The sequence below is a fragment of the Bombus impatiens genome, unplaced genomic scaffold (genome assembly GCF_000188095.3).
Source record: "Bombus impatiens unplaced genomic scaffold, BIMP_2.2 scf_0637, whole genome shotgun sequence".
Lineage (NCBI taxonomy): Eukaryota > Metazoa > Arthropoda > Insecta > Hymenoptera > Apidae > Bombus > Bombus impatiens.
In genome coordinates, this window is record NT_177056.1 from 1,775,593 (window position 1) to 1,794,971 (window position 19,379).

General features: G+C 37.8%; 1 protein-coding gene across 4 annotated transcripts in view; it reads right to left on the reverse strand.

Moving 5' to 3' along the window:
* LOC100749603 (ecdysone receptor) overlaps positions 1–19,379 on the reverse strand; it is a 197,944-nt gene that overhangs the window by 61,841 nt on the left and 116,724 nt on the right. For all 4 annotated transcript variants that reach the window (XM_012389094.3, XM_033322416.1, XM_024369738.2 and 1 more), the window contains one exon: positions 19,167–19,379. In XM_012389094.3, coding sequence (XP_012244517.1) covers positions 19,167–19,379 — 213 coding nt within the window. The remainder of the gene's footprint in view (positions 1–19,166) is intronic.

Below are 19,379 nucleotides of genomic sequence, written 5' to 3' on the forward strand. Positions count from 1 at the left end.
CAACAGTTTCATGCCGAACGAAAGAGGGTTTCATTTTTTAAATTATTTTCCGTATCGCATATAACATGAGCATTTGTAATATTGCACTTGTTTCTACGCCTTTGCATATTCGTATCTGTCATCAGATCTACACAGTGCACCATTAGTTTTGTTGTTGCAGACATCGCAGATATGTCAGGCATTTTGAAAAACGAGCCATTATCGTTCGAAAGAGGCTGAAACATTTACAAACGCTTCTCCTGAAAATCCATAAACGTCATTATTCATATACCAATTTGCCTAACAGTATCATATTCACGATGCACCCCAAAACTCTAGAAGCTGAATTCGAGGAAATCTGGCCAGGAGGTTGGAGAAAACTAAAGTGTCGTCGACTGGAGAAAACTACTATTGCATTCTCCGTATGGGTAAACGTGTGTGGCAACCGTATGTACGATGCATGTGCCACGTAACTACGATAGGGTAGACAGTTCTGTTCGGTAACTGGAAAGGAGAGAGCCCCGACAGGCCAGTTAGATCGGCGCAAAAGGAGGAACGAGGTTGTAGCTAGAAGAGAAGGTTGAGGTCTGAGTTCGAGGCCAGCTTCCTCACTTTCCCACACTCGTCGCTGTGTTACGTGGCTCGCGTAACGCGCTCGCTGCACTCACAGACTCACCTACATTCCTCGCTTTGGCGCAGCACACGAGCACCTACACACCTGCAACCGTGCGTTGCAATCGTGTTGCAGCAGGGAAACCGCGCCGTTTCTCTCCAGTCACGATTTTTTTTAGCTCACTACGCTAACGTCCTTTTATTTTCACGTATAAACTGACGTATTGGGTCGGCAACTAAGTGACTGCAGATTTTTCCATACCATCTAATGATAAAATTTACTTGTTCATAGCGCAACCATGGACACGGAAAGCGAAGCAAAGAAAAGTAGAACTTTCTGCATGTGGTGGGTGATATTTGGAAAATAAGAATTGTATTGAGTCGGCAACTAAGTGATTGCGGATTTTGTCATTAGGTGGTGCTGAAAAATCACTTAGTTGCCAACCCGTACTTTCCATCATTTTGTCGTCTTATTGTGTAAAATTGTTTTCTTTTCGTAAACGAAACCTCTCAGTGGCGCGCGCCATTGGCTTAGTGTTAACACTTTACCGACCGATAGATGTTAATCGGTTTTTCGTCGCCGACGCTTACCGATCGATAGACTATTAATTGGTTTTTCGTTGCCGACAATTTTTCTCATTATTTGAGCAGTAATTTGTTATTTAGTACCAAGGTACCTTGTTCAGTTGCGTTGCTTTGTAAGTTCTCACAGTTTTATACCAATTTGGAAAACTTACCGTTCTGGATAACGGAAAAGAATGGTATTGAAGAGTCTAAACCGAAACGGAGCTGGCGCCAGGGGAAATCCGTGCCTGAGCTGCCGGTCGGACGTGCGTATGCTGTTGAACCGCTAGCAGTCGGTAAAGTGTTAAGCGGCTGCGGTTGTATCGCGTTATACAACACGCACATGTCAAGTTATACATGTATGAAAATTTGATTGCGTATCTGTATTTTTCTCAGCGTTGCAGAAAATCGTAGCCGTGTGTTTCTCGCGTAGACGAAACCTCGATTACTTTTATCCAGACACCGGGGCAGAAACAAACGTATCCGCGCACCATTTTGCCATTGTGAGCAAGACGCGTGAGAAAACGGCTGCGAGCAAACAGCCAGGCTTGGATTCAGCGAATTCCAAAGATTCGCACGATAAGTGTCGTAGCATCGTGATACCGTACCGCGAGAGAGAATCCACTCTGCCATTTTCTTGGCAAAGCAAAGCGGCGCATTCCGACGTTGGTCGTGTGAAAAGCCGCGATTTCTCGTCCACGACGAGACCATTACGCCAGGAGGAACGAGATCGAATCGGCAGTTTCAGGCGATCCTAAGGCCAATCCTAACCCAAAACGCGTTTCTACGACCGATATAAAACTTGACTGAGTCTACAGTTGCCAGCGCAGTGATAACACCTTTCTTGGCTTTCCGGGTTCCTATAGTTTCTTTCCTTTGTTAAATGATAGTGGAACTTGGTGTTTCAAGAGTTTCGAGAGCTGCCGAAATTCTGCAAATCGAGAACCTACGAATATTTATAGGGCCTGTGTTCGATAAAAGCGACCTCGCGCGATTATTAAGTAAATTAAATTATTAAGTTGCCAGGTTGTAAAATTATGCGAACGCGCGACGTTATTGAGAAATTAAGTAAATCGCTCGGTCAGTGTGAAACGAATGAATCAAAGTGATAGTAACATGATAAGACGATGTAATAGATAAACTATGAAGTGGAATAATAACAATAATAATAAATAATAATAATCGAAGATTCATTTATCCGCTGATGATAATGATTGATAATGATAATAGCGCGGTATTTGTGAGAAACGAATTTTTTTACAGATCGTGTTTCTTCGATTAAACGGAAATATAAATTTACATAAATATCCATAGGTGCACTCATTGAAATAACTATAAATCAATCCGTGATTTATGTACATATTAAGTTTCTAAAAATAGTCTCCGATGTATTTTGTTCACCTTGACGAAACAATTTACGATCTCCAGTAACGTTGCTTCTACGTATAATTTAACAGCCTGATCTTGAATAACTTAATTTATACATTACGCGAAGTCACGTTTGTTAAGAACGGGACCTACAGTACTACTGTACGTTGCAGCATATTGGGTTGGCAACTAAGGGGTTGCGGGTTTTGTCATTACAACCTAATGATAAGATCCGCAATCACTTAGTTACCAATCCAGTATGTAGTCATATGTATTATTACATGGAATGAAATGTCTGATTTATAAAAAATAAATAACCTACCGTATTCGTGATATATTCCTGTCTGAGTTAATAAAATAGTCATCGACAGCTCTTGAATAATCCAGCAGTAATAGAAGTCTGTGTACCCGTCGTCTCCTACTGACTCACCAGACATTACATAAACGTCAGAACGACACCTCTATAATAGAGTTCGCGAATCTTTCGGCGAATCCTGTTGGCCAACGGTCAATGTCAGGAAACGTGTTCGAGTATCACATAAAGAAGAAGCAATTGCCGGGGACAATGTTCCACTTCAAGGATATCTACCGTGCACGGTAAGAGAAGGAGACGGAGAAACAAAGAGAAACGACACAGCTGTCAGATTCTGAACAAACGAATAGACGAAGACTGGAATATCGTAGACTCATCTGTTAAATTAGTTCTTTCTCTTTTTTTTTTTTTCTTTAAATTATAAATGAAAATTGCAATTCGTTGTATCGTAAATGTTGTAGCTCGTCTCAAGGCCGTATCCTATTATTAGGCTCGCTCGAATATTCGTCAAGACTCGAGTCTCGAAAAGAATATATACTTCTTTGAAAAAAGACGAGAATAGAAGCGAAGTGGATAAAAAATTCCATGAAGAAAATGGGAAAATTTGAGACAAACTTTTCGTCCCAGATATCCCTTCAAACTATTCGCCAAAATTCTATCGAAATTAGGTTAGACCTAACACAACCTAACCTAACCAAATTAGGAAACCTAACCTCAATAATTCTCAAATCGTAATTTTGCAAAACAGTATTTTCATTGATGAATGAATTTTGTATGAATGAATTCAATTTGTATGAACAGAGTTTTATCGTGTAATTATAATCACGCTCTAATAATAATAATTAACTAACTTAGCTTTTGTTTCGTGAAAATTACAATTTCCCGTTGCAGATCGTCTACTTATTAAGATCTAAACGAATATCATAGTAATCGTTGATCTTGCTGGATAAATCAATCGAAGCAGAACTACGAAAAGTGGCAGAGAATATCAAGGCGAAACTATCGTGACAGTGCTTCACGTTGATTCCTGAGTTTGCCACTCGTGCTTACACGTAATTGTAAACTCGGAGGGAGCTGGTGTTCATCGTGCGCGAAAGAAAAACGCAATTAGCTGCTCCTGTACCGCGACCAAGCTCCTCTTCTTCTGTTGTTTGCTTCTGTTACGCCAGTGTGTTCGTCGCCAACGACAGCAAACTGTTTCACGAGAATGGGTCTGGAGACTACTTTAAAAGCGTTTTCCTTTCACGACTCGTGTGTCTTCGTAGCGAGTGTCATTCAAGTTAATTTTAACTGGCTGGAGAATTGCTGTCATCGCGATACCAACAGGCATTTTCAAGAAGTCTGTTTGACTTTTTATTAAAAGCGCCTAACCAGAGGGAGATATTTCCTTGATACTTCTTCCTCTGCGTGTACTTTTGCCCGAGCTTACGTAATTATGTCTAATTACACGCTCGTCGTTTTGTCTTTTTCCTTCTTTCCTCGCTTGCGAAAACTCTTTCAGACGGAGACAAAAATACAATGACGAGGAAATATAAATCTTCTTCGTGCGTGGTTCATAGCAGTTGTGTACTTGTAACTTCCCAAAAACAAAGTTCGTACCACGTTGCTACAAAGATACTATCTTTGGTTAGGAAGCCAACTGCTTCACACGGTAAACCACGATTATTTCACACTTGGAAAAATAAAACTCTTCTTGGTGATAGCAGCGCTGTATTCTCCTCCATCCTCCACGTTTCTTTCTTCCAACATTTCCACAAATTGTACTTTCAATCTTTATTCGTCAACCACGTTTTAGTCAGAGTGACCTTGATCGTATCTCGTCAATAAATTTAATGGAATCTAAGATCCGTAGGAAATTCTATTACACTGAAACGTAGATTCTTAGCAAATATCAGTATCAACGTGAAACTTCTATTTAAGTTGGAAGATATATACTCTATACCTGATACAGAAAGTCCCTCTGTCTGACTCTTTGTAAAATGCAATCTCGATGATGAGAAGGCAGCTGACTTCTGATAATTTGATTAAAATATTCAATTCAAACTGGCGAATAAAAATAAAGATAAATTCTCAGAAACATCATGGAAGGCTCATCCGTCTTCGTCCAAGATGATCTGACAAAATGAATGGTCCTATCAACACTGCATATTCTCTGTCCTGTTATTTTCCATGGTCCATCAGGATCAGCGCAAGTCCACCACTATCCAGTGGCAAAAAAAAGCAAAAAGAAGACATTTCTTCGATTCTCCGTCTGATAATTAAACTACAATCTGTAAAATAATATCCGTAAAAAAAAATAAGATGAGATTATTTCGAAGAATTCCAAGTTAATGTTCCACTGAGATCTGACGAAATGAAACGTTGTACGAAGAGAGCATATCTTGCATCTTGCGAGTGTTCGTGTTTCTCCAGTTCAGCACAAGCCCATCGCTATCTAGTGGCAGGGAAGGGCGTGGAAGAGTCGGCTGATTTCTGATCCACAGGCGGATTTTGCAGGCAAGCGAATTCGCGACGGTGAATGTCAGACGACGATGAAACGATCGCAGTACGTAGAGAAGAAAAAAAGAGACGGAAGTGCTCAAGGACTACGGTGATGGTCGCGTCGAGTGGCTCCCATGTGGTGAACGATCATGAGCGGAGAACACGATCTCCAAGGTGTAGAATAGTGTATAGATAATGGAAGCAGAATCGCCACGCGACTGCGGACCAATTTCGTAACCTGCTTTTCGAATTTCCACCTCCTGTCGCTTTCGTAACGATCGCTGTTTAACCACAGTGTGTCGTTTCGTAACACGGCTTGTAGCTCATTGTCGAAACTGTGGGCCCCTCAGTTTCTGACAAGGTTTCTCCGCTTGGTTAACTCCATCGAGTCAATAGCAAGCGTGCTTTCCTGAATTCCTAAGTGGGCTTGGTACGACCGTGGTGTTTATTGAATTAAACAAATTTTGTAGGTCTTGGAATTCTTGAATATAGAGCAGATTTTTAGGGAATATTTTCGGTATTCAAAGACATTCAAGGATATTCTTGGAATCTGTTTTTTAAAGATTCATATCGTATGCACATTGTCGACTGTTGGAATTTTTAAAGAAATTTCTAGGCGTTGGCACGTGTTGCGGATTTCTCATGAATTTTTCATTCTATGAAAGTGGAAATCTTTCTGACACATGGACATTCAAATTTTTCTTGGTTTCTTGCACATATAGATTTCTATTTCTTCCTCCTAAGAATTTCATTTCCTAATCCTCTTCATAACTTTCCATTCAGCATTCTGTTTCAGTGTGTTGTGTAAGATTGTAGAAGACTGTAAAGAACTAGGATGAAAGAACGTCTACCAACACAGATTTCCTACTTTGTTTCTCTTCTCATAGATAATTACTTATACGTATAAATATAGATGTGTAACTTAAGCACAAGAATAAAAAGATTATAAATTAATCTATAAAAGACTAAAGAAGTATAGGAAGAAACGCTATAAAATCATGTTAAAATATATATAGTGCTATAAATTCATTCTTCATTCAATATATATTTATCATCAGCTGAGTCTATTTTTACACACATGGTATTATGCAACCTACCTGTCTACAACGTTTATTAATCATCGTGATTGCAGAAGAATGGAATTCCTTCATTAACATACTGATTTATTTGTCACCAATCCATGTGCACAGCAGCACTTCCTCATTTCGTTATTCTTCGTTTAATAAATGTTAACACTTATTTATGTATCGTTGATTTACAATGGAACCCAATGCCACGTTATACGAGGCTTCTCTTCATCTATTGTAAGTAGTTCAGTGACCAGTATGTACACCATAGTCGTCTGTTCCACTTTACTTTGAAATCTTCTGCTTCGTTATATCGTGTAAATGATTGGTTTGAAGATATTACCTGAGAAGGTTTCACGGTTTTGGATTATATTTTAATCTTGTGACACGCAATTCTGACGAAGTGATTATTTAAAGTTCTATTGGGCTGGCAACTAAGTGATTGCGGATTTTGTCAATACCACCTAGTTGCCAGCCTAATAGTTGAGAAGAATTTGTATAAAAATCGTTATTATGCACTTTTCATTCTGAAATAATTTCAGACATTTGGGATACAATGGTTAAACGTTTGATAGCTTATTTAGAATAATATCATTCTAAATCTGGCATTTTAAAAATAATAAGTTTCAATTGTACAATTTTTATATAGCTTTTAATGCATTCCAACGAGCGAATTTTTCAGTCAATAAATTTTAAACAATACAATGGTCGCCGATCTGGAAGATTATTTTTTTATAAGTGTAGCTGGTTTTCCTCGAACGGAGTTTCCATTTTCATAACTTCGGAAAACTGTTTACGCGGCTAAAGTTGATTATAAATTCTGCCGTTTCTATAGATGTAATGGACGATTGTGCTTCTACGATGGAAAATATTCTGCAGCGAGTAAAGGTTAGCGTTAACACACTTCACAAGTTTTACGCCGGCCGAGAGGAAAAGTACGCCTTTTATAGACTCTCAGACAATGCGTCGATAGGTTCCTGCTGCGCATTGCCATTTCCTTTCGTCGATTTCCATTATGAAAAAGTGAAACTGTTTCATAACTTTATGTCTTGTTACTTTCCTTTGGCAAATGACGCTTACCTTTGATTTGCTTGAAATATTTTTCACAAGTTTAATTTTAGTCCACTGGCTAGTCCCACTAATGATACTAAATATTATTAGAACTAAAATGGCTAAATGTGACCCCAAATTTAGTATTAAATTTAGGAACAAATATCTAAGATGTAAAAATAATGAAACTTATAAAATAACAATCTTTCATAATTATACAAAAGCATTTTCAGTTAATGGAATATTTCTTATTATGTTTCTGATATTTTGTAGACTTTTAATTATGTATACGGTTTTATGCTACAGATTTTACGTTCACAATTTAAATGGCGATTATCTGCTACAATAGAGGCAACAATGTGCAGATATTTGTTGTACTACTGCCTATGGTATTATATCATTGGTATTCAGACACTGACGTGTAACTCTAGTAACCCATATCTTCATAATAGCATACCACACTATCTAAATATTAGAATATTAAATAACAGTATGAATATTTGATATTAAGATGAGCACCAGAAAGATAAGAATGTTGTACAATGCTGAAATTGTTAAGAGTTATTTGCACAAAGCTCTATTGAGGTTTGAGATGCTCTTAAAAGATTGTCTTCACATTATAAGTAATATTAGAATACCAGGTAAGAATATTAAAAATATAGCATATCATAATTGATATCAGAATAACAAGTAACATTAAGTTGTTGTTTAATGTTCTAACATAACCCATAAACCTGACTAATATTGTAACATGTCATTAATACTAAATCCCACTTAGTTATACTAAATATGACACTAAAATATCCAAATAACGAATGTCAATTATCTAATACAATTTATAACGTATAATTGCTATTAATAATCCTAAAATTTTGTCTAGTTGCAATTACCAATTCTGTAATCCATTTACTACATTTAATCCTTCATTGTATATCAACCCAATAATGCATTGCATACAGATTATTATATGTGTAAAAATTGCTGATTTTTATACATTCATGTCAAAATTTAAAATATAATCATATAAAAATATAAATTTGTGTGAAAGTCGGTTGTTTAATTATTATTTATTATCTTTTTACTCGTATTATATATGATTATAATCGAATTACTACAAATTATTAGTAATATTCTATGTCTACCAATTATTAATAATATCAAACCCAAAAAGAATCCTAAAATTGTACCCAAGCATTTTAAATCTTTCCATATTGTATTTCATCAAAATAGCATAATTTTCAAAAGAAAAAAGGTTAAGAAAGTTATTTCTCTTCGTCATATCTCAAAAAAGAAGAAGGAAGAAGAAAAGGAAACTGATATACAATAGCTCTACTAATTCCCCAGATACAAGTCAATTTCACCAGTTTAAAAATCAATTCTCTATACCTCGACCACGATATAGCCAAACTGTCGCTGAATCTGCGAAGGGGAACTAACGCGGACAGTAAAAACTGGTCGAGCGAGTGCGCCAAGTAAACGCCATTCCTTCCTAGCGTTCTCGTGTCCTCGTGAACCGAGGACGCCTCTTCCCGTTTCTAACCAACTAACATTCCAACATCTTTTTAACGTTAGAAATTGAAACCGAATTGAACACCGCTAAAGAACGAGTTGTACGTACATAGTTTAACAAATATTAAAATATTTCCCCCTTAAAAAGATAAGTCAACGTCGCTATGTTATTAAAATTGTCAAACATTAAAAATTCAAATTTTTTAATCTTGATTTAAAAGGAACAATTTATATAAAAACGATAATTAATATTACTTAGACCATAAAGGGTCTTGAATTATTTGGTATTATACGTTGTTTAATATGTCAACATTGAATCGATACTGAAATGTGTGTTGTAACATGTCACTTGGAAGTAATGCATAGGTTAGAAAATTTCGTGTCAACGGTGTGGATATATCGAGGTCAATGATCTTTACTAAATGTTGCATACAAATGTTGATAAAGCGAGCATTCTACCTCTTTTCGTTGTAGAATATCGTTGAGGCGATTAATGGACCCTTGCAACATGCTGTCGACAATAGTTCACCGCTTTTTCACACTTTTTACGAAATTACGCCGCCAGTTCGATTTTTCAACAACCGCCAAGCGAAACTGTGCCGCCATCTGCCGATCAAATTGGGTAATACGGGTAATTCCTGGGCTGGCAGATGGCGTCACGGGACCTACTTTTAAAGAGCTACTTTATGAAATTTCGCTGAGACGTTTTAAATCTTTTTTTTTTTATTTAATTAATCATTTATACTCAGACAAAAAATGAATAATATTTTAAAATAATATATGATAAATGCGGCGTACAGATAAGATGTTTAACTCTGATAAGATAAATTAATATTTTTGTTAAATGATAAACTTATGTACTCCAGTGCAGATTTTTCTATGGTAGCTTTTTTTAAGTGAAATAGAAAAAGATTAAAAACCCTACGAATGAAAATATCATACATATACTGTATATGTAAGATTTTTAAGCCAAGAAAGATAAAGTAAATATTCTTAACAAGATAATGAAATCATGTGTTTTAATACAGCCTTTTAAGCGGTAGCTTTTAAGAAAGAAATTCCTTAGAGTAGCGCGGCAAGGTAAAAGAGGTTATGTGCGTCGAAAGTGACATTCTAAACGAGAGACAAAAATATGATAACCTCCGATCGAAGCAATCGTTTCACTTACGACCGTCATCGACAGTAAATAGCAGAGAAATTTCTTCGATATTTACGTGGAAATATTCCCAACGAAGCACAATCGATTCTTTAAGAATTTTTTTTTATTTTTCTTCCTCTTTTTATACATGCGAAAAGTGGTTTCGGAAATGAGAATAATTACAAACAAGTCCAAAACATTTTCAATCAACTTTGAAACATTTAAAAAAATTTTTCTTCCACCATTCAAAAATTAATTTTGGAGATGAAGGAAGATTTTGTTTAATGCAAACGATTGAAGTGGCCGATTCGGTAAGTTCGAAGTTACGATCTCACGAAAATTGCAAGCTGCATAACGCGTAATCGGTTACCTAGCGGTCGAGTTGCGAGCACGAGGTGCCCTTATCTGACCGTGATAACGCGGATCGCGATAAGGTAAGGTACAGTACGTCCTGGCGCCCGCACCTCGAACCAACCCGATATCGTGCGACCTAAATTCGCGAACCTCGCGTTGGTCATCGACTTCGGCTGGTCTCAACCAATGAACACCTGTTTTAAGAGATACGTATGCACATATTTCGCTATTAGAAAATAATTAGATTCTGTTATGTTATCTTATGAGGAGATAAGGTTATCGTTATTGATAATGAGTTTGAAGTTTCTATAATTGGGTATTGATAATTGAGCAGTTCAATAAGCTATGGAATTTTTTGATTTTTGAACGTTAGTGATTTTAAGGAAGTTTGAAGTTATCCTATAATTTTGAAATATGTTAAAATCGGTTCTGTTTCTTCGAGGACGATACCAGATTGCAACAGGAACTCGGTCTATCGCGACCTCTGAACTAGCTGTTTCCGGAAGCAGTGGGCCTCGCGTGTTTCCGCGTAAACGGGCTAGGAAATGGGCCGATCCCTCTCCGGTAAAGCTTACCGATGATGGGCGGAATGAAGCTCATATAATTGTCTAGATATCGATCAACTAACAATCAGGATCCACGAAGAAAATATCGATCTAATGAAATGAATAACTAGGGTATGACTACTTCGATATTTTGAGAAATTTTTATCCAAATCACGATTAAAAAATTGCAGGTCCATTATTATAATAAATAGCAAAAAGTAAAATATTAAATGCTCGATTTTCAGTGAAATTCCAATTTATAATTATCTTGACATTCTTAATAATAAGCTCGAAGCCTTGCTTTTTTCAAATTGAAAGTAAAAAGTAAACTCTATGAGATACAAAAAATTATCTTTCAGTTGTACTTTGATTAATTTTACTTTTCAAGCAGAATTTACTGAAACGTGTAATTAAAATTTGCTAGGAAAAAAATCACATTTAAGTTTATTTACTTTTAAAGCAAAATTTATATTTTGATTAAATAACAAAATACGATAAACTAAACGATGACTTAAAATGAACTGATTCCTAACCTATATTACGATCGATCGAAACGATATTCACAGAACGATTGGACGAAGTTTCTAAAGATTCTAACTGGCTACTGTTTCATCGGTCGAAGCAGATAAGAAAAAATTCGACAGAAGCATGCGTCCGATGTGAATCACCGCGAAAATTCTAAGCAGGCTTCGCGATTTCGATTGGTCACGAGCTGATGTGGGTCAGGCATGGCCCGCACAGATGATACGCCGATAGCGTTTCTGATAAGCGAAGCGACTGACTGATTACGCACCGACGACCTACATCAACGCCACACGTACACATCTGTTCGTCGTTTCTCAGCGATAACTTCGCATTTTTTCAATCCTCTGGACCCTCGTTTTTCTGTCAGCCACGAGATAATGGCTGGAAGGCTATGTTATCAGTCAGATTCGATTCTTACCGCTTCTTTTTGGATTTCTTTAGTTGATCATGGTTGCTCGAGTACAAGCCAAGTGATCTTTCCTTTATATAACAATTTATTAACTAATAACGATAATAAATTGACAAGTCCCAAGTTATAGGTTATATGGAACTGCGATATTTCCAAATTTCAAATTTTCAACTTAACATTATCTAAACCAAGTAAATTATTTTTACAAAATCTCAGGAATAACCAATAATCCAAATCTTCCTATCAGTAGCCGATCCATTAAATGTGCCTACTTATTTTAAACAATATATAGTGTCTATTCTAGAACGTGGTCCACAATTTCCCTATACAAGATTTTCAAAGACATCTCCAACTAATGTCAGATGACCTTTAAATGCTGTGCAAACGCGATGACAGCAAGATCATTCTTGATCTTTTCCCATAGGGAAAAGGGAGAAGCAAAAAGAAATAAAGGAGAAACGAAGGGAGAACGAAATGAACCAGAAGGACACAGTCTGCAACACAGATTTGAGGTTATGTAAGAGAGCGAACCACAGAAAAGAAAGATAAAAATACACGATAGAAAGGTGCAGGAGGTGAAGGGAGAAAGCGGAGAGCCCAATGTTTGCTACAGTACAGAGAGGCGAGTCGCCTCCTCTGGCTGTCTCGCTGATAAGCGACTGATAAGTGAACCGTTGGTAAATATAGAATGTCCCGATGTTCTCTCCTCGGTCACGTTGCATATCGACGAGATGTCTGCTCGCCGGTGTGCGGATATGTCAACGATACGTATGTTCTCCTATGTGCTCCTATCGAGCATTAAAATTGCGTCGTGACGCCACACTTTACCACTTAACCTCTACTACCGATTCTACTATTTTTCCATTCAGGAATGTTTGCACGATTCACTTGCCGATATAATGGATCAAAATTTTGATTTGGTATTGACTGAATGTTTTTTTATCATTGTTGAAAAGTGTAACCTCTACTATTGATTAGGACATTTTTTTTATCGAGCATGAAAATATGACGGTTAAAGGTTTTGCCAACTTGACATAGATTGAATCTTTTTGGACGGTCCCAGCAATTTTAATTGAATATTTGGCCTTTGTTGGAGACTTCGATTGAGAAACATTGTCACAAATGACTTGGATGTGATCCAAGTTTCCGTTCAAAGTTTTCACCTGAAATTGATTGATTTTTTTTCGAAAGGTTCCAGGAACCTAAATCGAATTGAATATTTCATACGACCTCTACTATTAATTCAATATGTTTTATACTGAATCAAATCATGTTCCCCAAGAGGAAATAAGATAAGTTCTTGGAAGCATGATCTGTCTGTGAATAGATGTCAAATGCAAGTGCAAAACCGGAGGTTGGAAATGTACTTTCATCTGCGTGGTCCCCAGCTTGCAACGCCCCACCAGAGCTTTTGCAAATGGCTCTCCAGTGCCACTTCCGGTTCTCTAAACCAGAGGCGGATACGGACCGGAAGCACCAGCGGAAGGTCACCGGGAGGATCATCGAAGGACATTGTGCAATTGCTTTCAAGATTGCAACTGCAATTTTCATTCAACCACTAACAGATATTTTCTTCTTCTTTTAAAATAAAAATAACCTTTCCTTGAAACTGTTTCATTCAATAATTGATCTCTAATGTTCACTGACATTAAGGTAGTTCAATAAAAAGGGCTAGAAAATCTGATATTTATAAGAGTAACATTTTATGAAGATAATCTCACATCAAAACAAAAAAACTCGATGTCTTCTACGTTTTGTTTTCTCCCTCTTCACAATTTATCACATTCGACATTTGGTAAAATATAGTTCTACAGATGCTGTCAAATTTCAATGAAAATTACATTTATGTTCGTAATTAGAGTTACATTTATAATCACAATCAGAAACGTAAAATCCATAGAAAATCTTTAAATTCCAAGAACCAACACGAAGAACAGTTCAAATCTCTAAAACTAAAATAACACGGACATAACCTAAAAAGATCCGGTAAGTATATATCTAGGGAATTATTTCCAACTTAAAAGTCCATCATCCACGGAAGATCTGGTAAAACGAGAAACGCATCAGTGGTCCACTTGTTCGAGCAAAAAGTCGGAGACCTAACCTAAGTAAGGAGGAAGCATTATGAAAGAAAGGGACGAATACGCGAGAGATAAACAGCACGAAATAACCGGATACCAGGAGCAGACCTTCCCGCGCAAAAACGGCTCGTTCAGCGATGGAAAATTAAATGGTTGGACGCGTGTGTGCGTGTCTGCTGCACGAGTCAGAATAATAATTATATGGGCCAGTGCAGTCGATGCGTGGGAGGAACCGTGGCAACTCAACATATTGTCATTAACCTCGTCCCATCAGCGCCGCTTCACACTTACGTAGGCACACATACAGGGTGTTACAAAAATGTGGACGATATTTGAAGATCACAAGAGCCTCACACTTTTTATTTTTTATGGGATAATATGTTATGGTTTATCGGTTTCCTAACTTTGATATTAATTCGTAGCTAAATATATAAATAAAATATTATAACTTGAAAAATAAGTCTGAGATGACATATATTTTTATTTAATGAACGTAGAATGAACTTTTTTTATCGTCCTGATATCTAGCGTTACGAATATTGTTCGCTTTTTGTAACACGTTATATATGGATAGAGACAGAGAGAGAGACTCTGTGGCGCGAGTGCATTTACGTAACTGTTGCACTAATCTGCCGCATGAGTCGATATCACGCGATCATCGGTGATCACGCCTCTCAGGTATCGACGCGTGAAGGCTGCTAGTTGAAAACTAGACGAAAGCTCGTGAACTTTGGGACTTCGGATAATAACATAGATATGCTGTATGCTATCCTTTTGAAACTATGCATTACATTTTGAATTTCTTGAATATTTTTTTCTTACGCTTTTTGCAATTCTTTTGTGATTTTATTTCCAGTGTAGTATATTTATGTATTTAGGCGACTCCTCAATTTGGTTATAATCGAATTTCTTAGATATACAATTCTAATTAATCAACTGATCCTTAATATTAGAAAAACTTCTATGAAAGTAGATCTAGTCATTAATTACACGTAGATCACTATCAAAACAACCTAAACTAACCTAACCTAGTCACGCCTGTATGTATAGGCAACGATATATCGAAGAACTATAATCTTAAATCAAGATACACCTTTCTCAACAGATCAACAGCTCCAGGCTATATTACTACTCCTTAACATATTTCCCCACCAACGAACAACTCCCAAAACAAGCATCAGAACGGATGTCTCCTAAAAAAGAGCGAAAGGCAGCCGGGCAAGCATCAATTTCCCAGCCGATCCCCGACTCTGACGTCTCGCAGAACGCATAAGCTCTAAATAACGCGCAGTATACACGTTACTCTATCTGGTAGTATTAACCTCGCCTGCAACATACATGGCCGCCAACCGCACACAACTACCAGTTTCCATTGGCATGCGAGTGAGCGAAGCCTAGTGATGGACTCAAGTATTTCGCAAGTAGGTTGGAACACTAACTGACAAGATTGGAATCCTACATAAGTATTTTAAAAATAGAAGCAGTACTCCCAAGCGGACTTAAATGTAAATCTGACAAATTTGGATCCTTTATCAGTGATCTGAGAAATACAATAAGTACTCCATGAGTGGATGAGTGGCATCTCGACACTATGAAATTAATCTTGAGTGCTGGATTTGATTCACGATTATCAGTACGTGTTAAACTTAATCCCATCACTATTAAACACTCGCGTGGCGCTAGTGACGTGTCAGGCGTCAAAGTATTAAGCATCCATTGTGACCAATCAAAAAAAAGTTTAAGGTCCCGTTAGTTCGATACAGTCTCACAAAATTAACATGTGATAATTCCAAAGTAGAATTCTCAAAGTCACAGGCGCATTATATATGAGCTAAATTTTGAGTTTGCTTTTTTATGGTTACCAGCGTTGTTGTTGAAGGTAAATTGTCAATTACAACACTGAAGTATTATATCTCGCGATTACTATTCGAATCCCGTGAAATGAATCTTGGGCAGCGGATTGGTTCGCATTTATTGGTTCATATTGAACTTGATCCCATCAGTAGCAGAGCCCTCTGTGCGTGTTGCTCACGCGAACCGTGTGCACTGCGCACGCACGCGTTCGTGTATCGCCACTCAAGGCCGTATCTGCATCCTGCTGCAATTCACACAGTACCACCCGCTATTAGCCGTTGGAAAATCCGTCGTGGGTTCTCAGACACATTCCTGGGCTGTGGAAGAAAATGGAAACGCTGGATGGATAGGCGCAGTTAACCTCACCTGGGCAGATCCTCGCTTTCCACGAATTTGTCACTTTTTTTTCTTCCATTTTCTTCCCGTCTCGTTTTTAACTTGTTTTAACCTCTCTTTGTGAGGTTTGATCTAATTTTCTGAATATATTGCTTAGATTATTTTGTAGAATTGTTTCAGGACTTTAGTGAATTTCTTCATTCTTTCAAACTCATTATTTTTGAAAGAGAAGGTTTAAAATCGGTTAAATTCATCGTGTTTGTTTCTTGCGACGTTGAGAAGATCTAAAGATAAATGTCCCTCGTCGAAAGGTGTGCATTATGGAAATCGTTTCAAATATTTGCGAGCATCGCTTATCTTTCGTCGTTTGTCATAGGGATGCGGGTCCAATCGGCAACAGTCGCGAACGAAATACCCATATCACACCAAAAACCGCTTAGAACCCCTCCGATAATGGGCTCTATTTCGTAATTAATGTTACAGCCCACATAAATGCGACTAAATAGAACATACCGTTTGTGGTAAATTAGTATGGGACATGCCAGCTGTTCTACTACCTAATTCATGCATTTAATGTATCCTAGAGAGAAGCGAAAGTCCCTAGACCAACTCGTCTCTCAAAAAGCTCTGCAACTGTTTATAAATAAAGTAAAATAACTTAATAGTATGTTAATTGGAGTGGCACATCAAAAAATGTTCAGAGTGTAAAGAGTTAATTCATCGGCGTATCTCATCTGAGATTCCTAACCTCAATCTCTGTTTAAAAACCACGAACGATTAAATCCAATCTTCCAACTGCAAAAAGAAGTTAATTAAACGAGATTAATGAAAAACGAGTAAGGAGGAGGAAGGAAAGAAACGGAAATTCTAAGTGAAAAGTCAAGTTCTACTGATAACGACTAATTACCAGGGGCATAATTTATCAATGAAATGAGCTGGCGCGCGACTAATTAACAAAGACCGAAAGTAAAAGGATGAATCATTGCGATGAGATAGTCGACGCAGAAAAATTCAACCGTTTCTCGCGGCTAACAACGAAGAAAAGTTATTAACGACGACAATCGATAATTTAGCCTAATAAAACTGGCGGCGCGGCGCTGGAATACGTAACCCCAGCAGAGGAAAAAGGGAGAAAAAGTTGCACCCTGCACGTGGTAAAAGCAGCCAATTAGCACATGTCGCTGGGCACAGAAATATAACAATCAACCCTATTTTTAAATCGCCTCGAGACACAGCTCTCATTAGCTATTTGATCAGTCGTGGCTTTTCTTTCAGAAATATTTGGAGATCTCTTTTCTAACGTTTTTTAAAAATAACTTTACTGTTATAAAATTACTATATAGTATAAAATTGTCTGAATAAAAGTTTAATGAACATTTTTAGAACTACACTTTACAACTGTGGAAGAAGCTCGCCTCACCGGTTTATCTGGTATCAAAAACCTTCATTAACGTTAGATAATACTCCTTTTATAGTCCATCGGACTATTTATCAGACCAGGAGTTTTGTTCGTTCAACGGGGAAAAGAAGCGACGAGGTTAGGTCAGCCTGTTAAGTTCTCATTTGGCGCACGAGTTTCCTGAATTCAGAAACCATGGTTGAATTTTCTCCTGACAAACTGCGTTTCTCATTCATCCTTTGTTTAGTTGCTGCGGAAGACCTTACAAGAATTCTTTAAAATTCTTTATTTACTTTCTACCTTAGGGAATTTTTCTGCGACATCTTGCTATCGAATCTATTATCTAAATATTTTCACCAACGTGAAAGAATTTATCAAAATTAAAACTTCTCAATTTTGTGCTTCCTCCTAATCAACAATTTTAATCAGTTCTTCTTTCTTACTTAGAAATTCATTTCCTTGGATCTACTGGATAAATGTCTACTAAAATGTTAACCTAACCTCACAAATAATTCTCCTTCAAGATCTTCTTGTTAGAAACCTTATCCGTTCATGAGAGAAAATCATATTTCAAAAATTATATTTCATTGACGAGTCTTATGTGTCGATGTGAAATTGAGAAACATACCGATGAATGCTATATTTAATATACGTTTAAATATTTAACTATTTATGTATTTACTCTACTAATCTCAACTACGTATCTGTTTTCCTAACCTAATCTTCATCGAAGCTTCGTTCAACTTGACTCAGAAAATTTCCAAGACCTCGACAACAAACGTCCACCCCCAAGAGGCAATTGAACGAGCTTATCATCGGCGCCCATCGTAGTCTGTATCGCGATCGCCTGGAAGCTTCGCGTGCATCGAAGCTGGCACGCGAGAGAGCGGTGCAGTATGGCAGTAGTGCAAGCAATCACTTGGATTGACGGAAGTGGACACGAGAGACACAACGACTGCAGTGGACGAAGAGAGGGCGGTGGAGACGGGGGAAGTCTGCGTGAGAGGAGAACGTGGCCGGTGACGTCACATCCGGTAGCTGGTCGACGTTTCACTCTCTTTTTCTCTTTCGCAGAACGCGCGCGCCATCAACAGAAAGAAACGCGAACGCGTGCACTGAATTCCTCATGTGTCCCGCGTTCCTCGCTCATGCGTCTTTGCCAGGATTTACACGTGTCATCTTTCTTTTAGCAAGTTCGTAGGTCGAGGATTGCTCAGAAGAGATGAGATTGATCGCTTCTACAGTTTGAGAACTTCTGCATAGAATAATTTTGTGGCAACACAGCAGAACTGCACTACGTATTATTAGTATTCAAGCTTTCGAGATAATGATAATGATAATGATGATAGCTTCGTTGGTTTCATTGGCTTGAGGACCCTCGATGAAGCTAGCCACTCTAACAGTGATAAACAACCCAACGATATCGAAGATTGAGAGCTTCGAAACTTGTGCAACTCGGTACTACATTTTCTCGATATGTGTCATTTGGTCTCTGATGAAGCTAACTGCAGTACTTTCCAAGAAAATGTTCCATCTCTTAATGGAGAATTCGGAATTCCTAAATAACAAGAACTTCACTTACCTATTTTACTGTTGGGACTGTAAGGATCGTAGCTGCTGGTGCTCATAGGGCTGGCGTATCCGTTGTTGCTACTGGGCTGCTGCTGCTGTTGATGTGCCAAGGGGCTGGAATGAGCGAGAGGCGGTTGCTGTTGCTGCGACTCGGTCAACTGTTGCTGAGGATTCGTGTAGACCACGTGTTGGCCCTGCAGCGTGGCGGTCGGCGAACCTGGGC